Source organism: Cimex lectularius, unplaced genomic scaffold, assembly GCF_000648675.2.
Source record: "Cimex lectularius strain Harlan isolate CLEC.00 unplaced genomic scaffold, Clec_2.1 scaffold29, whole genome shotgun sequence".
Classification (NCBI taxonomy): domain Eukaryota; kingdom Metazoa; phylum Arthropoda; class Insecta; order Hemiptera; family Cimicidae; genus Cimex; species Cimex lectularius.
In genome coordinates, this window is record NW_019392675.1 from 422,568 (window position 1) to 450,027 (window position 27,460).

General features: G+C 36.6%; 1 protein-coding gene, 1 long non-coding RNA gene and 1 other non-coding gene across 3 annotated transcripts; 1 reads left to right on the plus strand and 2 right to left on the minus strand.

Annotated features, from left to right (window-relative positions):
• Nucleotides 1–8,754: 8,754 nt before the first annotated feature.
• Trnan-auu lies at nucleotides 8,755–8,828 on the minus strand. Its single transcript has one exon. It is a non-coding gene; the product is annotated as a tRNA-Asn (tRNA).
• Nucleotides 8,829–8,955: 127 nt separating this feature from the next.
• On the minus strand, nucleotides 8,956–11,087 carry LOC106661967. The gene is made up of 2 exons (XR_001339802.2): nucleotides 10,556–11,087; nucleotides 8,956–9,212 (listed from the first exon to the last, which is right to left on the minus strand). It is a non-coding gene; the product is annotated as an uncharacterized LOC106661967 (long non-coding RNA).
• LOC106661965 (cAMP-dependent protein kinase type II regulatory subunit-like) lies at nucleotides 9,333–10,521 on the plus strand. Its single transcript, XM_014385747.1, has one exon. It carries the CDS (start codon nucleotides 9,435–9,437, stop codon nucleotides 10,374–10,376), a length of 942 nt encoding a protein of 313 aa, XP_014241233.1. The 5' UTR covers nucleotides 9,333–9,434; the 3' UTR covers nucleotides 10,377–10,521.
• Nucleotides 11,088–27,460: the final 16,373 nt, after the last annotated feature.

Below are 27,460 nucleotides of genomic sequence, written 5' to 3' on the forward strand. Positions count from 1 at the left end.
AAGATATTCGGCCCGGCACTAATTGCTCCAAAACAGGGGCGAAGTCAACCTTTTACTTTCATCTAGGGTAATCGTTAAAAACAGTACGGTTGAAGAATGGTGTAGGTAATACCCTGGGAAATCTAGGTGAGGACACACAGGGGATAATTTATTATATATCTACGCTCAAAGTCCAAGCGCTACTAGAGAATAAGTGCATCTTGTCGAGTAAAGGGATTGAGCTTTATGTTTTTTAAATAATTTTTTTTTCAAAATAATAAATCGATTTCTCTAGTAAATGAATAAAAAATGAAATTAAATTTTGACCAGATTTTACTAAAATAACGTAACGTGCATTCAAAGAGTTGCAATAACCCCCAGCTCGTGCTCCCTTCAGTGCAGTTTGGAGGAGGCGGTATAATGATCTGGGCTGGGATTTAGACTGGAGGACTAACTGGACTCCATATTGTTGAAGACAACCTCACCGCATTCCGTTATGTCCAAGAAATTATCGAGGAATACATCCCTCAAACCAGGGATCTCATTGGCAGGTAGATATTTTTGATTTCTGGATGACAATGCCAGACCTCATAGATGCAGAGGTTTAGATCGATGTTTAGAAAACATGGAAATTTTGTCCCAGACTTCAATCCCATTGACTACACGCGGGATGCGTTGCAGAGAAGTCTTTCCGATCAGTTGGTCTGAAGAACTGAGTGCAGGGTTGTAAAATTTATGGAGTGAACTTTCTTTTGAAATTAGTGACAACCTTATTAACATTATGCTTAACTGTATGTAAGTAAAGAGGTTTTAGCTAACATTATACAGGGTATTAATTGTTTAAAAAAATTATTGTGTCCAAAAAACAAAATTATGGAATTAGAACCTTTTATTTTGTTATTTATCAAAATCCTTTAAGTCAATTTTTTTAAAGTAAAAAATATAATAATTTCTAATGTATTTAAATGCAATTCACAACAAAAATAAAATAAAACTGCCAGGGGAAGTAAATACGCAACAGCACAGGTCATATCAACAACCCTCGGGATGCCGGTGTTTTTGAAAAAAGCCCATTTGTGATGATGTCGGGTTGGAATGCAGGGCCGCTGGATTCGAACCCGGGACCTTTACCTTACAGTGATGAACACCGTGTCAACGCCAAACCGTTGCGGCCACCGTTGCCCCCTTCTAAATTTTTTGTCTCTCAAATTTGCGAAATGTGACCTTTTATCGAATATGGGAGGGGGGCAGTTTGACAAATTGACTTCTTCCCAACTCAAAATTCCCATAAACTGGTAATCATTGGCGTGCCTTGCAATTTCGAAATTTATTTATTATTTTTACTAGAGTTCGCAACAGCAGAGGTCATATCAACTCAGGGTGCCGGTGTTTTTGAGCCCATTTGTAAGTATGTCGGGTTCGAATGCAGGGCCGCTGGATTCGAACCCGGGACCTTTACCTTACAGTGATGAGCGCTGTGTCAACGCCTAAACCGTTACGGCCACCGACGCATGTGTTAAGATAGGGAGTTAAGTATAAGCCACGTTATACAATAAAAATATCAAACATACCAATGGGTCGGTACACTTACGTATGGACAATACAATTATTTTACACACGGATTGTCAGCCTAATTGGAAATAAATTGGAGCAATGCTCCGTAGAAAATAAAAAAACGCCGTCCATTTCAAATTGAATACTGGTCGGTAAACTCGAAGTTCTACGCTTGGTAAGATTTTAAATTAAAATAAATTTTAATTTTGAAAAATGGCAAAAAGGAGGGAAAATTCAAAAGGGGGGGGTTGAGATGGGAAGTTAGTGTCTGAGTGGATCGAGGTCACGATAGCTCAAGTGGTAGAGCAGCGGCGTATCTGGCCGAAGATCGTGGGTTCGAATCCCGGTCGTGCCATTGACTTTTTTATCTCAACTAAAAACCTTAATTAATTGTAATATATTAATTGGCCAAGGGATCACGAAATTAGTGAATTTAATTAAATTTTAATTATATAACAATTCCTGTAAACATCTTTTGTTAGGGCTGCTGAAGTTGGGCCATCGAGCCCGACATATAACCTTAATAAATCAACTACCACGGAATACCTGGTTTCTTTTTACCTCATAAAAGATTCATCATACAAAATTTTATTTAATAAATTAGTGAATATTTATTTACAATTATTTAAAATTTCATTGTATTGCATCGTGGTTTGGCTTAGAAATGAAGGTTTAAGCTTAGTTTAGTAAAGATGTCAATACCCTGATTGACATGATACATGATATAAAGTGGTAACTGGATTAGTGATATCCCTTACCAATAAGTCAGGTTTTTTAAATGGTATGTTGCTTCAGGAAATGGTACGCGGTAGATCTCCAAATATTTCTTATGCCGAGCCAGATGACTATTTGAAGGAACCAGGGGCGTTGTAATGCATTCAGAGTTTGCGGCGACTACGGCCGTTAATTGCAGAAAATCCTTTCGGCCCTGGATTGTCTGTGTCTAAGCGATAAAAGATGGCGGATGTAAATAAAGCTACTCTTAATTCGGCGAGGCAGACGGGCGTTTTAACATTTTCCCTTTTCGCCTCTATTTCGTTCTGCTTCCGGCTCGCCCTGGGAGAAATTAATTCATATTTGAGATGTACATGTTAATTAAGGCTGTTCTTCTCTTGTCGAGGGGGTGGCGGAGGCGGAGGCGGAGGGGCGGACGATGGTGCCGCGATGGAATACTAAATGGGCTCGCTCAATATGACCATGTAGTCTCTTCATTCGGCCAACAAAATTGAGCTATAACTCGACTTAAATTGTGCGCCTAATAGCCATCTAACTATGTACTATTTTTGCAGTGGGAGGGGATGTTGGACCTCTAAAAAAATTTTATTAAAAAATATTTAGTAAAAATGAATTTTTTATAATTTTTTCCTTCAAAATGCCGCAATAATTCATGTTAAAGTGCTAAAGAAAATTAAATGGCTGTGTAGAACTCGTGTTGGGCAGCTGTCTACTTTATGTTCCCTGTACTTAAAAAATATACGCTCTTACAGTCATTATTTAAGAAAAGGCATGTATTGTTGTTTCCAAAAATCTATGTTTTGGTTATATATTGTATTTATTTCTAACTTATTTATCTAATCATGCTTGTCTATAATCATCATCATAATTTTTGTTGTAAATTTAAAACATGCTTGTGTTATGGTTTAAAAGGAAATATGTTTCTTAAAGATAAAGATTTTTAAAATATACTTAAAAAATACATATTTTTACCTATTTGCACATTATATATTTATGTGTGGTGATTAGTGACCGTTAGTAGATAATTATTCAGAAATCGTGAGATGCGGTCTGGTGTGATAGGTATCAGAAAAACATTTTCTTTATCGTGCCAACGTTTCGATCTTTATTGAGATCATCTTCAGGGCAAAAAGTGTTTGTCTTCTGTGTAATTGTGCCATTCTTGCGTGTCGAATGCCTACTCTCAACACGACATGCAAGAATGGCACAATTGCACAAAAGACAAACACTGAGCTCTGAAGATGATCTCAATAAAGATCGAAACGTTGGCACGATAAAGAAAATGTTTTTCTGATACCTATCACACCAGACCGCATCTCACGATTTCTGAATAATTATATATTTAATGAAGGTATAAAGCACTATAGGTTTATATGTATTGCTCTATTGGCTCTATCGAGCATATCATTTTCATGACATGATGTGAATAACAATGCTCTTTGAAACGCCTGGCACTAATGAAAACAAATTGAAATTATCGCCTCAATATTTTACACCAAAATAACATAAAACTTTTAATACCTTCAGCCAGTTTAGGATAGCTAATATATTTATTAAAATTAAGGGAAATCGGGGACGAGAGTCTATCAAGTTCTACCTCGGTCCACCTAAGACAAAGTTGTAAGAACGTCTTGAAATAAAATTTGTCTTAATCAATGAATCTATCAAGATGTCATTTAATGCAAATTTGATTTTAAATAATCTGAGAAATGAGTACGAAAAAAATTATTCTTCCGCCTACTTTTATATAATTCCAATTCGGTAACTTTTGTGAGACTTTTCCTCAAGGTCTGTTGAGTCCCGGACCTATTGTTCGATGCCTGACGGATTTTTGGCATTTAATACACAAAGGAAATTGAAACGTTTTATTTTACATCTTTAACGACTTCCAATCCTGCTTAGTCCGCCTGTTTTCCCAGTTATACCAGACGCGTCTGGGCATTTTACCATCATCAAAATTCCAACAATTCACTATCAACAAAATAACAGTCAGATGGCATATCAGGATAATCGAAGAAGTAAGATTGAAGGTTTATCACTGCGCAGACTTCCAAAAATCTTAATTGTAAAAGTATTAAGGGTAGAATTAATCGCAGACCAACAACCATCAACTCGTACTCGATTCGGTTTCTGAATTTTTGCCCGGTACTCCAATAGGCCAAAATGCCAAAGGATAACTTTTTTCTTATTCATACCGAAACGTAACAATGTATATTTCCTCGTGCACATACGCTCAATAAACTTGCTTTTTTTAATCAATAAACGTTTACACTGCACGTTAAGAAAAATGAAAAAACAGATCATCGACCAAAACTTTTTAAAAAGAACTCTAACGCAGTTGACCCGACGAAATGATATATTATTGCAAAATAATTATATGCAGATGCTATTTTTATTGATTATTTGGAGATCGTGAGATGCGGTCTGGTGAGACGTAGATTTTAGACAAACATTTTCTTTATCATGCCAACGTTTCGATCTTTATTGAGAACATCTTCAGGGCCTGGGATTTATAAACATTGTTTAAATTATACAAATTCATGTAGGATGTGGAAAAAAATGAATTTATACAATGCTAGAAATTTTAGATCAAGGTATTTGTACTTACTCAAAGTGTTTGTTTTCTGTGTAGATGTGTCAGTCTTGTCTGTCGTGTTGAGAGTGCCAGTGAGATGTTTCAAGTCTATATACGTTGGATTTTGAAGGGGTGTGGAAGGAAGTCGGGATAGAAAGAAATTTTTACATGAGGAGTCGGCTTCTTTGAGGTGAAAGGAGCTGACAATGGGAAAAAATGGTAATGGTTCGCCATGATTATCCACTCAGGATTATATATACGGGGATAATTAGGGAAAAGAAAGCCAAATTGTTGAAGAATTAGACTATGTAGAAAAGTTTGATGTGTGGAATGTAATGATTGTTTTATATGTTATATTATATGTTTTGTGTGATGTCATGATGATATATGTGTTATCAATATGGAATTTTATTAATGATATTGGCTTAGCTGTGACTGAGTTTACATGTATCTGTTCTGTAATTGATGCTGTGTTTATCTCTGTTGATGTAAACCATTTATAAAAATTCAATAATTTCGTGGTCAGCTTGACCAATTAATACATTACAATTACCTAAGGTTTTTAGTTGAGATGAAAACTCATAAGGTGGGGTTGAGATAGGAAGTTGATGTCCGAGTGGATCGAGGTCACGATAGCTCAAGTGGTAGAGCAGCGGCGTACTAGCCGAAGATCGTAGGTTCAAATCCCGCTCGTGCCATTGACTTTTTTTCATCTCAACTAAAAACCTTAATTAATCATTTCTAAAAAGTTACGTTTATGTTTGTTTTTGTATTTTGTAAATTACGTCTGATTTCTTTGTTACTGGTGTGGGATCTTTAATTTTGGAAAAAAGTGTGTGAATTGTTTTATAGTTTTTGAAAGCTATTTTAAAGTTATCGGAAGAGAGAAATGTGTTTAATTTATGTGACAGGCCGTGAATGAATGGCATGGAAATGTAAATGCAAATTCCATTGTTGTGTGTTGTGTTTGTTAGTGTTGGTGAGATGTTTTTTGTTTATGTTTAATTTTCAAAGAGTAGCAAGGAAGTAGGGATAGAAATTCATTTTTCTATGAGGAATGTGAGGTGAAAGGGACCGAATGGAAAATAGGGATAATGGTTTATCGTTCGGGCCTAGTTAGCCTTTCAAGTTGTATTGTATGTTTTATGTGTTATAAGTTTTTCATTGATATTGAATTTGATTAATTTTATTAGTGTAGCTGCGACTGAGTTTACATGTATCTGTTCTGTAATTGGTGCTGTGTTTATCTCTGTTGATGTAAACCATTTCTAAAAAGTTACATTTATGTTTGTTTTGTCCTGTGTGTAATATGTTTGGATTGTTAAAGTCGAAATTGTGTTGGTGTTCAAAATGTTGGGTAGCCTGTAGAATTTTGATTGGGTTTTTTGCAATCATAGATATGTTGTTTTACTCTCTCCATCCAGATATTCCGATGTAATACCGATGTAAGTTGCCGGATAATTTAAACAATTGATTACAAATTACATCATTTTTTTTAAATTGAAATGAAACGATTAGGATTGCTGCGAATTTAATAAAAGGTCGAAAATTATAATTTTAGTTTTTAAAAAAAGTACTAAAAATTGTGTAAGCAATTAAAATTCACTCAACCGGACGAGTTAAACATTTCTTGATTTCTTTGGTTAAGTTGTAAGGTCAGATTAGGTTATGATTTGTACTTTTGAATAATTTGATAGTTTTCAGTATTTCGATTTTGTAATATTTTGTTATTTATTAAACTTTTTATTACAATAAATTATCATTAATTAACAAGACCGTGCGATAAATAAACAGCCTTTATATCGAAATATGTGACTTATTTTTATTTGATTTAATAAAAACGATTGCATTTAACAGCTGTTTTAGATCTCTTTTATGCCATAGGTTTTCAAGCGGTAAAAGATAATTATTTAGTTGATTTGTAAAAAATGATAATCCTATCAGTCGGCCTCGAAAGTGATCTTGATAGTGGTTAATAGTTAAAGTTATCGCTCCGTAATTGGCCGTTAGATTAAGGGTACGACAATGGTTGTGGATCCGGCGGGCGGTTAAGGTATGCAGGGAACGTCCTCCACCCTCAGAGGGTGGCTGGGCTGGAGTTAACAGCGCGTTCTCCTAATGATAACAACTCCCCCCCGCCCCCGGAACAGCCCTTTTAAAGACGAGTTTATGAATTTAATTAAAAGCCTGTTCCACCCCGCTTTTCTCTTTCATTTAACCCTTTCTCTTTAGGGAAACACAGTTTGAGGGCAAGCTGACACTACATTGATCTCGACGAAAACGCTTCTGCCGTTTATTGAAAGAAAAAACGACCCGTTGTGGCTATTGATTTTTTTGCACTCGACAGCCTGAAACGGCCCATCAATCGTCCGTAAATCATAAACGGTGACGAAAGAGGAATGTGATACTCGTAGCTTCGTTTTTAAAAGACTATAAAACCGAGGCGGCTTAACGAGGGACGTTTAACCTCAGCTGTTATTGGGCCGTAAAGGAGGTATCATCTGTCAAACGAATTAGCAGGCAGATTGTTTCCGGAGCATCGGTTCAAGCCGGGACAAAAACGTTATGGTGTTCTTTATTATTCTAAACGGATCCTTCAACAACACTTACCTATAGATATCCGCGATAAAGTATAAAACGAAGCGTAACACCGAGGTACGTCAAGTTTATATCTTTTCTCATCATCCCGGTCTCACTGGTTTTACTTGCCAGAAGCTTTTCGGCATATTACCATTTGGCTGATGATGAACCCATCACTGAAGATGGCAATATATTAAAAAATGGCAAGATAATAAACGAGGGTAATCGAAGTTGACCTGACCACATGTTCCTCATCCCCAAAACAAATAGATAATCTTAGAGAAAGAGTTTTCTTTCAGTTCTTGGTTTGTCAACATCTGACATTATCTTACAGGCTTGTTTCTGCTGTTTATATATCCGGAATTTGCAGCCCTATTACTATTCTAGTCCTGACATATCCCAGGTTTAGCAGTTTTTCGTTAATTTTTCACTGGTTTCTACAATGGTACTTTGATGAACTTTCTCGAATGCTTTTGTTTTGTCCTGAAATACAATCCCATTGAGCCGTGGACTTATTCCTAACCCATTGTCTGATGGATTTACGTTTTTGCCAATTTGGAAAACTCCAAACAGGTGTCCTCATCGAACTTTACTTAGCCTCTACCTTGGTTGAGGAACATGTGGTGGACCAGAAGAAAAGTCCTATTTTCTTTTCCGAGATGTCTGACAGTCCATAATGCAATCCCAAACGGCCCTGGACTTTAATACCGATTAGTCGCCTTCAAGTCACCTGGCTGTCTGAGCAGAAGGCTATGATGATGCACTGAGCCTTTTGTTCTAGCACGGTGCCCTGAAAGACACTGACATATTACCGAAAGTTTATTCTAGCCCTTGGTTTATTTGGTAAAAGCTCCAAACCTACCCTCGGTCTTAAAGCCTGTGGTTTGAATATGAAACTAAAACTGAGGAAAGAAAATGCTTCTGATAATCGAGCGAGAACAGGCAAAATTCATTCTAATCATCACTGTCCGCCCATCCAGGCATGTATTCCACAAAATAGGAATTTAACTATATTTTGAATTTGGATGTTTTATTCCACTGATATATCTAAAAATGAAAGAGTAAAGCATTTAATCAAGTAGGGACAAAAGTAATACTTCATCACGTGTTTTATTAATTTCAGCGGAAACCACCATCTCTTTGTTTTTTACACATCGTGTTCTTTTATTATTCATATCTTTTTTAGTGCTTTAAAGACAACCGACTGTGACGGATGAATCATGCAGATATCAGCAAGAAATCGTAGAAAGAAAGATTGTCGAACTTTATTTAATATCTTATTTCAATTAATTAATCTTTATGCAAGGTATTAGTCGAAATGAAAAAGTTAGTGTCACGAGCGGGATTCGAACCCACGACCTTCGGCTCAATATGCCGCTGCTCTAACCATTTGAGCTATCGTGACTTCATTTCGACCAATAGCTTACATAAAGATTAATTAATTGAAAGAAGTTATTTGATCAATCGGACCACGAAATATAATGGATTCATTTAATATATTTTACACTTATTTTATAAAATAAACAGTTTAATTGAGTGGATAAATTTATATTGCTCTGAATGTCTGATCCTATTGAGACTTGGACGGAGTTCAGCTGTTGAGACACGTTGTTTGATTTATACTTGAAGTCGATTTTCTGTTTAAATTTTTGTTTTTCGTTTGGGTCGTAAGCTTGGTTTAACCACCTTTTCGGTGTTCAGGCGTTAGACATGAAATTTCCGGTACGTTCTGCTCATGTATTTCAGTTTTTTCCGTTATACTCTGGGAACCAGTACTCGTGCTCCATACCTGCAGGACGTTGATTAAATAAGTTGGCTATCTCGAATTCGTTTTTAAATTTATTTTTAATGTGTCCCTGTATCAAAACCATATGTTTATTTCAGGTTACAAAAAAAATTAATGAGCTTTAAAAAAATATAGGTAACAACAATGAGACAGATGAACACTGATTGTAGAATGTAAAAATTCCAGGACAAAATTACCAAGAAAACATTATTTATTCGACTAGCCATGTCGGTGCGGGAATCGGGTGCGCGTTCGGCGAATTCCGCGGACAGCGTCAGCATGCATAAAAATGCGCCGAGGAGAAAAGCCGTCGCGGGGGAGACTTACAACCCCGAACATGACACTCATGCAGATATCGTCAAGCACCCCAAGTCGGATGCCCAAAGGGCTGTTTTAGAAGGACATTTGAAAAATATAGTTTTTATGCAGAACTTAGACAAGGACCAGATGCATCAAATCTTGGATGCTTTCTTTCTGAAGAACGTGAAAGCGGGCGACTATATCATCAAGCAAGGCGATGAAGGTGATTACTTTTATATCGTAGAAAAAGGGAAATACGAAGCCTTCGTGACGAATTCCTCCGGCAATGCGAACACAATTCGCACTTACGACGGTTACGGAAGCTTCGGCGAGCTGGCACTTTTGTACAGCATGCCCAGGGCGGCATCCGTCAAGGCGGACACCGACGGCATCGTCTGGGCACTGGACAGGAAAACTTTCACGAGGATATTAGTCAAAGCTGCACACAAAAACAGAAAGCTGTACGAAGAATGTCTTAAAAACGTGAAGATCTTAAGCCACCTCACCGAGCTGGAAAGGCTCAACTTGGCCGACGCTCTGTTGCCGAGAATGTTCAGCGACGGCCAGGTCATAATGAAAGAAAACGAACAAGCCGACGGCATGTACTTCGTCCTCTCTGGCCAGGTCTTCATCCACAAGACCGTCAACGGCAAGCAGGTACCACTGAAGATAGTAGAGCGTGGTGGCTACTTCGGCGAGCTGGCACTCTTGACGAAGGGTACAAGAGCGGCAACGGCTGTGGCGAAGGGAAACGTGACCACTGCTTTTCTGGAGACGGATGCTTTCGAACGTTTGTTAGGCTCTTGCGAAGAAGCAATGAAGAACAACGTCAAGAAATACGGTATTAAATTGGAGCACGCCGTTTAAAACACTCACAAGTTCAAACGCCGCTAAAACGCCATGCCGTTTTTAGTGCGTCCATTTACACCGCGCCAAATACAATTCCCACACTCCCTGACACATAATTCACTTTAATTTTCAAGAGTAAACAATTAATTGACAATATGATTTATTTTACTCGCGCTCTTTATATCATTAGGACTCACCGTTTAGAACTTTTAGGCACAACAAAACCTAATTTTTTGGTAAGATTAGTCTTCTCTCTAAGTCTTTGTGCGATATTCTTCTCATTTTTATTTTCTTTGTTTTCTTTCATGAAATGCGTAAAAAAGTTCTTTAATTTCTTAAATGGGTTGTTGCTCGCGGCTCCTCCGCCGCCTGACGAAATCCCTTCCTTTGTTCCCTTCTCTTTATCTCCCATCTTTCTTTACAAGTCCCTTTACAAGACGCCGGGAAAGGTTTGAAAATTATTTTTGGGTCATTTTGATTTTTTTTTTTTTCAACACATGTGAGTTGGAGGTCGAGCCGAACGTTATAAAAAAGATATAAAATTCTTTCGTAAGGTAAAGAAACAATTTCAGACATATGTAACTAAACAATAGAAAGTGTGCAGAAGCCTTCTTTCCATCGGCATCGAGCCTCCATTTGTGCAAAATTGGTGCCCTTTTTTTAGTCAAAAAGTTGTTCAACAATCGCGACACGAAAATTCAATTCAAAAGCCCAGTTTGGACCGGCTTTCGGACACATGTTCAATTCACTGCAGAGTCTCAAAAACCCACGAAGTATCACCAAAAAGAAAAGTTTTTTAAATTATTGGGTACGGGAAGTTCTTATAATCAAAAACTTTATATTTACTTTCAAAATTTTAAACAGAGATATGAACTTTTTTCGATTTAATTTATTTTTATCTACTACTGTACATATATTATATACAACCATCAGATTGTATTTCAATTTATGATCGTGGTATTACGGGCGTTATAGAGAAATCTGCCATTGGCACCCGCTCTGGATTAATAAAACAATTTATTACAAATAATAAAACATTTAAGAGGTCTCTTATCCATATTCTTTTCGGTCGCTTATGTAGTAATGGTGGGGAATGGAGTAATCGTATTTGGATGTTGGTGTGTTTTTGTAATATGGAAACGTCTGTAATATGTCTGGATAGATGAAATATCTATTGTCATGTGAAGATCTCATTGAAGTGTGTTATTGTAAAAAGGGCAGAACCAATTAATCTTAAAATTTTGGATTGACAACTTTGTAATCTTTGAATATTGGAATATTTGGCCAATCCATAAACTTGGCACCCGTACATTCAAATAAGTTTGAGGAGGTATGTGTATGTCGAAAGTTTTATTTAATTAATTAATCTTTATGTAAGGTATTGGTTCAAATGAAAAAGTTAAGTGTCACGAGCGGGATTTGAACCCACGACCTTCGGCTCAATACGCTGCTCTAACCACTTGAGCTAACGTGACTTCGATCCACTCGGACACCAATTTCCCATCTCAACCTGCATTTCGAATTTTCCCTCCTTTTTGCCATTTTTCACGATAGCTCAAGTGGTTAGAGCAACGGAGTATTGAGCCAAAGGTCGTGGGTTCGAATCCCGCTCGTGACACTAACTTTTTCATTTCAACCAATGCCTTACATAAAGATTAATTAATTGAAAGAAGTTATTTGGTCAATCGGACCACGAAATATAATAGTTTTATTTAATAGTAATTTTAATTGTCAGTTAAGTAGGTAATAAAGCATCTTAAATCGATTGTTGAGTGTGTGTTTTTTTATTCGTGTGTGTGATTCCGAGTTAAACTTCTATCAAATGTAAGCCCTAAATAGTTAACAGTTCATTGTATAAGTATATGCTAGGACAAGTCTCAAGTAGTGTAAAAGTAATTGTGTCTGAGGGGTTAAATTTTATTTTCCAAAGATTGCTCCATTTTTGAATTGTTGATATGAGGGTTTGGTAACATAACCGGAGCTTGTGTAGAAGAGTGATGACTTGTTAATATGGCGGTGTCATCTGCGTATGTGGTGCATTCTCATTTGTAGGCATATCAGAAGTAAAAATTATGTACAATGGAGCGAATATTGACCCTTGTGATATGAACTTAAAATTATTTCAAGAACTCCCTATTTCGACTATTAAATGTTTTCTTTAAATTCAAACGAATTTTTTTAAACCAGTGTTAGTTATTTCCCAAATAAAGCCTAAATTTGTATGAAAATCTACAAAATTACATTTAAGGATCACCTAGACGTTTACGATTGTACATACAAATGATGGAGGATTGTAGGAACTGAGGAATTATGAAAACAGGATTATACATAGGTACATCACCGTATCAAGGACAAGAGAGAATATCACAGACACACGTTTTGTATATGTATTATTGAATTTTGAATAATATAATTGATAAGTAAAATATCTTAAACGGCCCAAAGGTGCAGAGAACATCATCAGTAGTTTAAATGATGGTAAATGATCATATTTCTTAGCTCTTCAGGGGTCGCAGATTGTCCGAAAAGGAAGTTGGATTGTTTTTGGCTGTAGTAAACCCCGTGTTAAAACGGGAACTGATTTATTTTCCTTCCAATAAAAGTGGGCGTGCTTGTAGGGAGCAATGCGGCGGCCTCGGGGTCATTTTTCCGACCGCGCCTGGACCGTGTATCATCCGGCAATTATTGCCGGCCGTGACAAATGTTCGGGAGCAAGCTGACGCACCCAGGGAAAAACAGAAGGAGCCTGTTTCCCCAGTGGGGAGACTGTAATTACAAGAAGATGACTCCACCAAGGATCCGCTCCCCTTCCCCCGGAAACCCTCGCCCATCCGGGAACATCCCTCAGGACTCTACACGAGTTGGGGAGAAACGAAAGACTCGACCTGATAAATTACATCTCTTCATTTTTCTCGGTAAAGTAATATCGAAACTTTTTCTTTTACCGCCTTGATGACATTTTTTCACATAATAGCGGAAAACATTGGGACATATGATCAGTTTAACGACTTCAAAAGATTTCTAACGGCGGCTGTATTAAACCATCTCTTGTGAGTTCATTTAATCAGACTGTCGAAAATCCATTCATGAAGAAAATATTGCTGCTTACACAAACTTCTACAAGAAATGGAATAGTACCCTGGTGATTTTAAATGTCATTGTATTAAAGTATTAAAACCAGCACCTTCTTCCATCTGTCAATCGGTGTGCTAATCCCTAAGCTCCTTTAAGATTAGGATCTGGTTTACTTACCGCACGTTATTTGCTTAGAATTGAAGCCACAAATGAATCCCAAAGGAATCAATGAGTTAGAGAGAAAAACTAAGAATCAAAAAGGTGGCCAAAGCAGGATGAATTCAATTACATCAAATAATTTTGGACAAGGCACTTTTAAGCAAATAATAAGGATGTAGAAGTAGATGCCGGGGTGTACATAATACTACGCAGGGTTTCAGTATTTGAATCTCTTCTACGATTACAGTGTATGTCCCAAACCAATTCCTCCTGCTGGCAAGTGTTGAACCACAATTTGTAGTACCACCAATATAATAAGGATATTCGTGCAAACTGTGCCAACCGTGTTAAGTATTAATCTATATGGTTTTTAGTGATCCTAGTTAACCAAAAGAAAGATTCAAATTGATTTATAATTTTTAAGCTAAGTGTGGTTCGAGTCTCTCGCAAGAAACTAATTTTTCACGTCAACCACACTTTATACTTAAACCATACTTATATCAATTTAAAAATTTTTTAGTGAACAAATCGGAACTTACAGCACAAATTAAACTGGCACGAGCTGATAATAGGGGTATTCACTGTCTTTGTGATAACCCTGTTAATTCTATTAGGTCGTGTTAGATCGAGAAAAATGATGATGTAGAGTTGTAAGAATCGGCTAGTTAACGTTGCGCGATCTAACAGGGCCAATGTTAGATGTTAGGTCGAAAATGTAGTCACATTGCTATCCGTTAGGGCGTAGGTAACCAACATGGCAGCCATGAAATTAACAGCTGTTTTTTGTTTACACGTATTTTTATTCTTAATTAAATCAGACCAATACATTTCTTTTGTTAATTGCTGACCTGTCCTTATATTCATTCATAATAGATATATCCCATATCCTATAAAATTGTAAGCTGTTAGATGTTACGATACAAAGTAGGTAGGCCAAATTAATCGATATATTCTTGATAGTTGGATAAAACAAAACAGAAAATGAAATCCAAAAACAAACAAATGTTAAACCTCATTTTTAATAAAAAGTTTACTTAAGAATCGTAAACATGAAGAATGCTCATTTTGTAAACAAACACCTTTTCGCGTCTTTTCACCATTTTAATCAAGTTGTATTCTCTTTAACCATGGAAAGATTACATCTCGAACCAGTTCACCAGTTGTGAGAATGAACCATCGAGATCACCGACAAGTGGATATCGCAGAGGCAGTTGGCGTTTCTCAGAGTGTGGTCTCCTAGACTTTAGCCCCATTCCGAGAGACTCGATGTGCCAATAGGTGGCCTGGTAGTGGATCTCAGCGCATTACGACGCCAAGGGAGGATAGAAGTATTGTCAATGCTACAAGACGGAACCCTTTCCACAGTGCCCGCCAGATCCTAAATGAAATAAAAGATGTTTTGGCAAGGCCTTTATCAATGTGTGAAGTCGGCATCACATCGAGACGACTTGCAGAAACAGCTTGCCACCACCAACTCAGGAGAATATGGTGCAGCAAGCGCCTAGAAGAGAACACCAATTGGAATTCTGATGAGTCGCGTTTCTATTGGTATAGTGATAGCAGGCGCCGAAGAGTCTACCGAGAACAGGGGATGCGTACGATGCCCCAGTTCGGGCTCTGCGTTTCAGTGCAGTTTAGGGGAGGCGGTGTAATTGTCTGGACTGGGATTTACACTAGATTACGAATTGGCTCCATATTTTCAAAGAACCTCACCGCAGTCCGTTATGGCCAAGAAATTGTGCCTTTTGTTAGGACTTTTCGAGTGCATAGATAGGATTTTGAATGAGAGTTGATAAATTTTCCTTTTTTTATTCACTTCTGGCATCTTACAAATAACAAAAAAAAAAGAACAACAAGCCTTCAAGTTTATAGCTTTATTTTTGGTTTTACCAGTCGCCACGCGCAGCATTGCGGAAAAATTAACGTTTAGCATGCTAAGAAACGAAGGGGGCGTTCACGATCTTACTGGTCATTTCTCTATTCGAGTTAACACGACTTAACATTTTACAAACATCGTGATTACCCCTATTAGCTTACAAATGTGTTACTAAAAGGAGCTACAAATTAGCTTAAGGTCCTTTAAGGTTAGGGTTCGGTTTTCTTAATTCGAGTGGCTGTTGAACACTGTGCCATGGATATTGAAAGGCTGGGTATCTTAACAAAAGAAGCTCTCGGACAGCCAGGCGACACTAAATTCACCGCATCGGTGGTAAAGTCCAGAGTCGTTTGGGATGGTCAGACATTGAGGATAACTATAAAATTACACTTGTCTGAGTACTAGGGCACACAGGACAGTAAATTAAAAATAAGCCCTCCGTTAATAAGAATGAAGCCCAGGAAAGAGGTATGCGAAAACTTCATCAAAGGACCATCGCAGAAACTAAAGGCAGAATTACAAATCTAGGACATGTTAGGAATAATAATAGTAGGATACTAAGTAGGTTGGATGCTAATTGGGCACTGCAGGCTCAGGAGGTTTATATATATACTGTAGAAACAAGCCAGGGTAGATTGGCAGGAGAAGAGAGTGGAAGTCCTTTTTGGTGTGAGGGCTTATTTATGCTGAGATTCCTACTCGTGGGAGAGGAAAAACCAGCGCTAAAGGTTACACACGGGAATCTTTGAAAAAAAAATAGGATCTGGTCAAAATACTTAAGTTTAATGAGTTTCTCTATACAACAATGCACAATAGACCAATACTTTTCGACGTGTGGTCGTAAAGAGGCCGACTCCTAATTTTAATCTTCACCTCTTACTAAGTGTTTTAACTTGCTTATAACGTGTGGTGATTAGTGACCGTTAGTCGATGATTATTCCGAAATCGTGAGATGCGGTCTGTTGTGATGTAGATTTCAGAAAAGCCGGCAGAAGAACCGAAAAATTGAGTAGAAATACTTTGATAGAATATTAAAAAAATAAATATTTTTTGCATTGTATAAATTCACTTTTTTCCACATCCTACATGTATTTTTTAAACTTAAACAATGTTTGTAAATCCCAGACCCTGAAGATGATCTCAATAAAGATCGAAACGTTGGCACGATAAAGAAACTGTTTTTTCTGAAACCTACGGTTTTAAGAAGAATTTTTTCCCCCACTATACTTCATTCAGAGTTTGCATGACGACTCCTACAATCTACAAAAACTCTTCGAATCCTAATTTCATATTGTGCCTTCCTATCTAAAAAAAGACGTTGAAAAGAGTCAGGGATATAAACAGGGCGAGGCGAGGCTATGGTCCAGTCGTTTCTGCAAATTTGACCTGAATTAAAGATGAATGTTTTGCTTGTAAAAGCGTATTAGAATTATTATACTACGACTCTCAACACGACACACAATAATGATACATCTGCACAGAAAACAAAACTTTGAACCCTGAAGATGTTCTCAATAAAGATCGAAACGTTAGCAGGATAAACAAAATGTTTTCTAAAACCTACGTCACACCAGACCGCATCTCACGATTTCGGAATAATCTTGCTTATAACAAAATTGTTCTCAAAAGTATCAGAAAACTGCAAGAACGAAATGGATCTGTTATATTTGCCTTCAATCCTTGCAGAGGATTTCAGATTGCCTAGGTACATACTTTCGTTTCGATACTTTTATACGGGATTTTTAACATAACGATACCATTATTTCTATGTTAATGGTAAAAATGTGTGGTATTTAGTGACCGTTACTTAATGATTATTTGGAGGTCGTGAGATTCGGTCTGGTGTGACGTAGGTTTTAGAAAATATTTTCTTTATCCTGCCAACGTTTCGATCTTTATTGAGAACATCTTCAGGGCTCAAAGTTTTGTTTTTTGAGCAGTTGTATGATTATTGTGTGTCGTGTTGCGAGTCGTAGTATAATAATTCTAATACGCTTCTACAAGCAAAACATTTAATTCAGGTCAAATTCGCAGAAACGACTGGACCATAGTCTCGCCTCGCCCTGTTTGTACCCTGACTCTTTTCAACGTCTTTTTTTAGATAGGAAGGCACAATATGAAATTAGGATTCGAAGAGTTTTTGTAGGTTGTAGATTGTAGGAGTCGTCATTGATTGAAGTATTGTGGGGAAAAAAAATTCTTCTTAAAACCGTATTTGTTTTTATTCTATAAGTAAAATTGATGACATGTACAAATTGAAAAAAAAAAAAAAAAACTAAAAATTTTTAGAGACAAATCTGAAACTAAGTGGCGCTAGGGTGTAAATAATCACCCAGTGATATATATAACATTGTATAATATGTGATACACTAAAAACAAACTAAGTATTTTTGATTCGCCATTTTTCAGAGGTAAATTCATTTTTTTCACATCCTACATGTATTTGTAAAATTTTTGTAAATCCCAGGCGCTGAAGATGATCTCAATAAAGATCGTTGGCACGATAAAGAAAATGTTTTTCTAAAACCACGTCACACCAGACCGCATCTCACGACCTCCAAATAATCATAAATGGTAAAACCCAAATTAGCGACCCTGAGCATGAATGATTACGATATCGATCAACTATTCTTGAAATATCCGTTAAAAATTAATTTTTCCAATAAAGTTTTATCCAACAACTTATTAGGGAACAAAGCTTTTCTGAGAATTGTAAACAATTCGTACGGAGGTATCTCAGACCCGAGGTCCGTCACAAAACGACACCCCTCATTGTGTAACCCCGTCCCGAGTTGGAACGAGATCCTCACCTGGCACAAGATTAGTTCCAGGTAGGGCCGTAAATCAAAAAAAAAGGAGGGGGAAAAGAAGGATTAAGAACACATTGTAAAAGTGTCGTATTGTTCTTATCGGCCGCGAAGGGAAATTTATTGCGGTCGGTTAGAGAAAAAAGTTGAAACGTTTTTCCTTCCTCGAGTCGCAAGTGCACGGCTAATGGGGCTATTACTCGCCTTGTTTAAGTACCGGTAGAATGTAAATCGGTTTCAACCCGTCGGGGGTTGGGTAGGTGAGCTTGCCTGCCCGCTAATGCCCCGATGTCCGCTAATGCTCAGAACGTGTTAATGCAGCTGTACGCTATTAATTACTAATAATGAGTTGATAGCGAGGCTTAGCCCAAGCCCGTCACGAGGGCATCATCACTGATGGTTTCAAATGGTTGTCATTGAGCCTTATCTTTTACCACGTACCCATTACAAATATATGCCGATTGCTTGCACCGGCCGATTCCCAAATGCCAGTTACCTAGGGCCAAAATTGATTACTGTTTACATTGTTAAAATTAGCAGAACTTAAATTTCAAAATTACTTGCATTTTATAGAAATTGCTATTTTTCTATGCGCTAAATTTCACTAATTTATTACCACTTCAGTTTACTTATTTTTTGGATAAGATTGTTTTCATGGATAAGATTACCTGAACCTTCCATAAAATCTGTTATGTAAGGTATTGGTTGAGATAACCACTTGAGCTATCGTGACTTCGATCCACTCGGACACCAACTTCCCATCTCAACCCAACTTTTCGAATTTTCCCTTCTTTTTGCCATTTTTCAAATGTCGTGTAATTTATTCGATTCTCGGCGACAAATGAAATGGCCACGGAGAGCTTTAGTGAAGATATACTTCATTTTGCTTATTAAATCCATTTGATTTCGCGGTCCGATTGACCAACTAACCTCTTTCAATTAATTAATCTTTTATGTAAGGTATTGGTTGAGATACAAAGTGGATGGAAGTCGCGATAGCTCAAGTGGTAGAGCAGCGGCGTATTTAGCCGAATGTCGTGGGTTCGAATCCCGCTCGTGACGCTGACTTTTTTATCTCATCCAAGACCTTACATAAAAGAATAATTACACGAAAGAGGTTATTTGGTCAATCGGGCCACGAAATACAATGAGCTTTCATAAAATGTTAAATGGTGCCACAGTTAGATAAAACTTATTGCGGCGGTTAAAGTGAACAACACAGTACAGCAAGAAATAAGCGAGACGAATAGAAAAATAGTATAGCGAAACAGGGATAGATAGATTTAAAAAAATAAAATAGATCCGTTCAGGATAGATAGAACGGAGAAGACAACATTATAAAAAAAGAAAGAAAGAGACAGAAAGAGAGAGAGAGAGAGAGAGAGAGAGAGAGAGAGAGAGAGAGAAGACAACGGGACACTGGGACATGTCGATAGTGACACATGAAGGAGAGAGAGAGCAGNGAGAGAGAGGGCGGAATTGAGGATAGCATTACACAGATTACTCTTTACTCTCTTAGAGATAAAGAAAGAAATTGATAAACAGATATATAAATAAATTTGTAGGCACATAAAAAGAAAATAGGATAAAGCAGAGCAAGAGAGAGAGAGAGAGAGAGAGAGAGAGAAAAGGAGGGACATTAATAGAGAATTTAGTAAATTACTATAGTACTATCAGTTTAACTACTTTACTCTTTATCCTCTAAGGTTTATTTTTACTATTAAGCAATAATTAAAAATTTTATAAATCAAATCAAACAGGAGTTTTCATCATATTTTGTTGTTTTACTTTCTTTTATTAAATGATTACATATACTTTCTGTTGGCTATAAAGAAGGTTATGAAGGATTGGCTTTCAAAATGAATTTCTTTGTTGTATTGTATTACCAATGAATATTTAAAATATATCAAAGTAAAAAAAAAAAAAATACTAACGTACTTGTTACGGGGTTTTAAGCAGTTATTAAGTCTTATTGAAACGTTTCCAACGGTTTTATGATTTTTGTAATGAATACGTTTTCCAAAATTTACAACATATGTATATAAAAAGAAAAAAATACGCGTTTGACATCGCAACGCAGATGAATTTCGACGACTTAGAAATACTATCCTCCGGTTTATGTATCGGTTAAATGAACATGTCGACTGGGAATAAAAAAGTGATTAAGGGTGAGCCGGTGGAAGAGGCTGCGTGTAGGGGATGTGGCCAACCCCTGCGGACAGAATGATTGATCATTGGCTATTCATCAATCATCGGCCAACAACGAAATCTACCTCATGTATCGCAGAAACGGTCCGTCATGCCACCGCGCCCAGTTTCGTATGAATTGCCGTTGGAATCAATAGAAAATTACATGCTTCTGATTTTAATAACCAACGAGCTGTATAAACATTTAACTGATTACCTAGTTTTTATTTATTTTTTTAAATTTGTATAAGTGTTTTCTAAAAATATGTCTTGATAAGTTGATGTTTTATCTTCCTTACTGGAAAACCATAGATCTAGTCATCCTGTGGCTTTCAATATATAAGAAATGAAAACATTTTATTTTTTTAATTAAAAATTATAATATATATATATATATATATGTATGTATTCTTAAACTTCGGTAAAAGTTAAAGAATAATCTATTATATTTTGTGATCCGATTGACCAAATAACTTCTTTCAATTAANAAACATTTATTGAGTGCACGTATTATGTGTTTTCAGTTCGTTTCCTTCCGTCTGTCCCCATTTCTTCCGATTTCAAGTCTTTTATTTTTTTAATTAAAAATTATAATATATATATATATATGTATGTATTCTTAAACTTCGGTAAAAGTTAAAGAATAATCTATTATATTTTGTGATCCGATTGACCAAATAACTTCTTTCAATTAATTAATCTTTATGTAAGGTATTGGTTGAAATGAAAATGTTAGTGTCACGAGCTGGATTCGAACCCACGACCTTCGGCTAAATACGCCGCTGCTCTTCCACTTGAGCTATCGTGACTGTGACGATAGCTCAAGTGGATAGAGTAGAGGCGTATTTAGCGGAAGTTCATGGGTTCGAATCCCGCTCGTGACATTAACTTTTTAATTTCAACCAACACCTTACATAAAGATGAATTAATTGAAAGAAATTAAAGAATAATTTAATAATTTTGATAAACCATGACTTAGAGATTGACATTTTTCACACTTCTGTAAATTGTTATAGAAAAATTTTTAAACAATATCTATTACTTCTATACAATATATACTTCTAAACGATGTTTCTTAGAAAAAATAAAGTTTTAATGTTTAAAGCCAAGTGTCTTTGGACTTGCCACTAAGTGGCTTTGCGGGGAGGGGTTCAAAGGAAACGCCAGGCCACATAATGTGTTTACATTGGGCCCAACGAAAACCATAGGGGTAACTTTTCCCGTCGGAAACTTGTTTCCAGGGCTGCTAACTTGTTACCGGGCCCTTAATCTCACCCTTAACTCAATTAGGGGTAGTTTAAAACTTGGATAATTGATATTTATAGGGGGAGGGGAACGATGGCCGGGCACCGAGCCGGGGGGATTAACAACTTAATTAAACAATTCGACCGCGAACCGTCCCGGCCAATTTATTTATTTTTTGGGAAAAAACAACAATTTAAATCCTGAACGGATACGCGGCGATGTCGGAATCATCAATTCTGCCCGGTTTGCCTCTGGAGAGCTTTTATTGAAAGCTCTTTTATTGCTTAGTATAAATCTGGCTGCGCCCCTTTTTCATAAGGGTGGTTTGTGGGCGTCACCACTTTCCCGGCACTTAATTCATCCTGCAATTTCAACAGCTTTTTCCCCTCGACTTGATTTAACGATGCCTTTTTCTAATTCGATATTTTATTCGGATAATAATTTTTTGCCTTATATCTCTTTAAAAAAAATTTAAGTTTTAAGTTTATCCTTTAAAGTCCTGTTGTTAAGTTAATATGTTTAATATGCACAAGAGTACTATAAAAACAACCAGTTTTATTTAATAAAAATAGAGTAACAAAATAAATTATTTTAAGAAAAAAATAATAATACACTGAAAACATCAGAAAAAGCTGGAATTTCATCTACTTTCATTGCTCTGTATGGTTCTTGCGTTGTTGAAAATCCTCCGACCCCTACGGCGTTCTTTTCAAACAATATCCCCCCACGAATTCCCCAAAGGATTTCCCCGGTCAATAATCCAATTATTTTATAAGCTATCATATTCCATTCGATTATGTAACATTTACTCGATACACGAGAAGGGACGATTTAATACCGATGGTTTAAAGGTGCGACGTTTCAATTGAATAAATTCCACATTTTAGCCGGGAAATCCCTCTTCAAGTCGGCAAAATTACGGTCGTATTTGTTATAACTTCAGATCCAGATTATTTATACCCTGATTAAATATTTTAAACCCAATATGGCTATTTAAGACCCCTGTATCTTTTAAGCAACTTATTTAGATTTCATAAAATAAAAGTCTTCTGCTTCCTAGCTGAACCACACATAGCCAGGATCACTGATTACCTCCAACAAATGACTAATACTGCTCTGCTAAGGACCTGTTCAATTTTTATTATATAATGTTCCTTTTGAGATATTTTCTTTAAATATTAAGTTATAATTGTTGTAGTGGCGACTTATAATAATTGATATAATAATTTTTCAATTTTGTGCTCGCTACAGTAGTGCAGCTAGTTAAGTTCACCCAAGAAGATAATAATATGTCGAATCATGTTGTGAATATATTTGCAGTTTCGTATAGGAAAACATAAATTATAAAACAATTAATTAAGGTTTTTAGTTGAGATAAAAAAAGTCAATGGCACGAGCGGGATTCGAACCCACGATCGTCGGCTTGATACGCCGCTGCTCTACCACTTGAGCTATCGCGACCTCGATCCACTCGGACACCAACGTCCCATCTCAACCGCACCTTTTCAATTTTCCCCCCTTTTTGCCATTTTTCAAATGTCGTGTAATCAATTTGATTCCCGGCGACAAATGACATGGCCACGGAGAGCTTGAGTGAAGTATACTTCATTTTAAACTTATTAAATTCACTAGTTTCGTGGTCCGCTTGACCAATTCATAATTATCTTAATTAATTGTAAGATATTAATTGATCAAGCGGACAACGAAACTAGTGAATTTAATAAATTATAAACACTTACACCTATCTTGCATATTTCATAGTTTAGTTTGAAAAGCTCATTTTTTCCTTGTATTCTTGGGCACTTTCGTTCACGGCTTTTGAACACTGTGCCAAGGAATTTAAAAGGTATTGCTAAAAGAAATGCTAGAGAAAACTCGGATAGCCAGGCGGCATTGAAGAATATCACATCGGTGATGATGTGCAGAATAGTTTGGGTTAGCTCCGTGTAGAGCATTGGGAATAACTACAAAATTACCTTTCGACTTCAACAGTTTAACTTATGATTTTTCCTTCTTGAAGGTGGGATAGGTCATATCAAAAAAACCACAACCAGTTTTTATCCACACGTTTCGGATTTATTTTAATCCTTCCTCAGGCGAGTTAATGCAATGTTTAAAACAGTGGTCGTCAGTCATTAAAATTTTATAACAGTTTATTTAAAAAAAAGAGCCAGTGTGGTGCATATTTAAGTCTTTCAGACTCCGAACCAACGTTTTAATATTTTATTATTAAAATATTAAAATTCAAAATATTAAAACGTTTGTTCGGAGTCTGAAAGACTTAAATATGTACCACACTGGCTCTTTTTTTAAATAAACTGTTATAAAATATTAATGACTGACGACCACTGTTTTAACCATTGCGTTAACTCACCTGAGGAAGGATTAAAATAAATCCGAAATGTTGAGGATAAAAACTGGTTGTGGTTTTTTTGAGATGACACCTTCACCCACCTTTCCCACCTTCAAGAAGGAAAAATCATAAGTTACAAAATTATCCTTACGAATTTAATTACAATTACGTCCCAGAGTACCTAGTGCAGAAGGGGAACGAAATTAATTGGTCGAGGAAAGTTCGTTAAGGACACCAATTAGCCTGAACCATTTTATGGCATACCAAACTGCCAAAAACGAGGATCCATTAGACAATGGTCTAACAATAAATAATATATTAATTAATAAAGTAACGGCATTAAATATAGCACGTGTTCCAACTAGAATAATGAGTTGACTGGGCACTGCAAACTCCGGAATTATATACATATATACACGGAAGGAGAGACATTGCAACATATTCTCTGTTGGTGCGAAGGCATATACATTCCTACTCCTGGATCCTTGAAAAAGCTTTGGACTGGTAAAAAGTTTTAAGCTTAATAAAACAATGGTTAAGCATAATAGACCAATACTGGTCACGGTGCACAGGAAGTAAAAAGACAGTCCCCTTTTGTAATGCAATCGACAAATCTCATTGATCAGCAAAGAGCAGGCCGGTCCAGGAGATAAACCTATAGGTAGTACGTTTTGGTGTATGAATCTGTTCACATTAAATTAATTGCTGAAAGAAACCAGGAAAATACATTTCCAGGTCGCTTTGTATTTCTGAAGCGTTTCTCGATGCTGCCATCATCAGCGATCATTTTTGTTGTCAAAATAACAAAGATATTGATGAGTAGATAAAATTAAAAATACATACTGTTTGAAGTTATTTTTTTTTAATGTGTGGTGTTTAGTGACCGTTCTTGATGATTATTTGGAGATCGTGAGATGCGGTCTGATGTGACGTACGTTTTAGAACAACCTTTTTTCTTCTTTTTTTTTTAATCTAAAATTTTCTAGCATTGATAAATTCATGTTCTTTTTCTTTTTCACATCCTACTTGTATTTGTAAAATTTAAGCCATGTTTATAAATCCCTAGCCCTGAAGATGATCTCAATAAAGATCGAAACGTTGGCACGATAAAGAAAATGTTTTTCTAAAACCTACGTCACACCAGACCGCATTTTTTATTATTTTAACTAAAATGCAGTGAAGCTTTAGACGGTTCAATGTAAGAGTTTAACGTTGAAAATTTGGTCCGCCTGTCCTCGCTGGTTTGGGTTTCACCATCATCGTGAATAGTTCACGATCGATAAAAAGACTCAGGAATGAACCATTGAAGATGCTAGAACGCGTCATAAATACATAAGCTCTACGTTATGACTCACGTAGCGGTTTTGTCAGAAGTTTAACTCGCATTTTTTTGTAATTTTCCGCAGCTGACTGATTACGTTTTGTAGTACCTCTGTGAAGTTAGAGATCTTCCTCGAATAACGACCGATTCGCTGCGGACGTACAAGGAAATGTCACCCCAGCACACTAATGACCCACGTGGAATGCCATCTGAGGAACCATAGAGCTGTGCCTTTCTGATGAACGTCTCTTCTCAAATTACGCCCATCTGATGATTTGATGCCAACTTTCACTTCATCTATAAAGAGAATTCGTCCTCAATCTTCCAATGGCAAATTCACATGTTCACGTACGATTTGAAGCCTGATATTTTCTGAGCTGTGGTAAGAAGAGGTCCACGAGCCGTGGCCGGGCCTGAGGTTACATGTTTTATCAGATTTCTTATCTTATTTTCCGTAATGCTACGGTTTCATAGAGCCTGACGACAGATGAATCTATCGTCTTTCTCATCTTTAGACCAAGGTCAATTCTCTGCTAGCCTTCTAGTATAAACCACCGAAAAGCCGTAGAAATGATAAATGGTCGAGTGAGTGTGGTTTTCAATCCTTTTTAAAAAGATAGTTCCTACTCACAGTAAGTTGTTTTGCAACGATCCGGATTTCGAGCCTTTTAGCTCATCATCAGGTTGAAGGACTTCCACAACCACGTCTCTCGACATGAATTGCCAAAGTGAACCCGCTGATCGCGGTAGAGAAATAAAAACAAGAGTAAAAGAACACTTGCCTAAATCGGGCAAATTTTCGGAATTTAAGGACCATCTAAAAGAAACAAAACATAATTTCAATTCAAATCTAAATACAAGAGTGTTACATAGTTTCAACAAAGGGAAAGAACTAGATTGGTTTGAGAAATTTGAAATTAAAAAATGTAAAATTGAACATGGTGATAAATGCATTAATAATATAACAGATTTTGATCTACCTCCCATTTTAAATATGTACATAAATAATATCAAACATCCAAATAATTAATCTAATTTATTTTAATATTACAATATTAAGTATTTACTAGTATAATATTTATTTGTGTTATAATTTCCGCGTTTCGCACGTTTAAATTGAGCGCCATTAAAAAAATCAGCTGCTAATTGGAACGTCGCGTTGGCGGAGGTATCAGCGGGGTCACTTTGGCAATTCATGTCGAGAGACGTGGTTGTAGATGTCCTTCAACCTGATGATGAGCTAAAAGGTTCGAAATCCGGATCGTTGCAAAATAACTTACTGTTAGTAGGAACTATCTTTTTAAAAAAGGACCGAAAAGCCGTTCCTATTGTAGAGTGATTTACACTCAGCTTCCTGGCGATTTTATAACGAATGGCTGTATCCTTCCGCTGATTATGTTATGACCCTGTCACTGTCATACAATCCCTGACTGGAGCTATTGAAAAAGTTTCAAGAATAAGAATAATATCAAAAGAAGATTATTAGGTTATCTGATCGTTTTCATCCATTACACCAGAGGGAGCAGGTTGTGTGTTAACAAATGCTCGTTCGTGTCGTTTTCTAATATTGACAATTCTATTATTGTTTATTAATGAAATGAATGATGAACAAGTACTTCTGCTGTCCCTGCTGTATTACCGATAATTTGTCCTCATGACACACAGGCAGGACGCTTCTCTATTTCACTAATTAATTTCTCTACGTCAATTTTTTGCATTTTGCATAGAAAAGAAAAAAAACAACACACGTTCAGATGGTTGACGCGTAGTTGGACGGTTTGAAACTGGAGAGTTCGGATAGGAAACCAGGTTGATTTGAGAAGACCAACCTACAGTAAATTTCATATTTCTCCATGTTAATGAACAACACAAATTGTTCGTATCACGTTTATTTTAAGCAGGACATTTTTAAGACATTACCGTGTAAAATCGAGTTTCTTTTCGCTGAATTGTAAATAACGTTTAACAATGATTCCAGACGGCTCGGAACGCCAGCTAATGAAATCATGGAGTGGTAGAGCACAGAATTCACAGCCTGTTTGTCACCCGAAAGCGGAATAGATAAAATAAAAGTTAATT

Coding starts and splice junctions, on each gene's coding strand:
- LOC106661965 (XM_014385747.1), top strand. CDS start 9,435: ATGTCGGTGCGGGAATCGGGTGCGCGTTCGGCGAATTCCGCGGACAGC.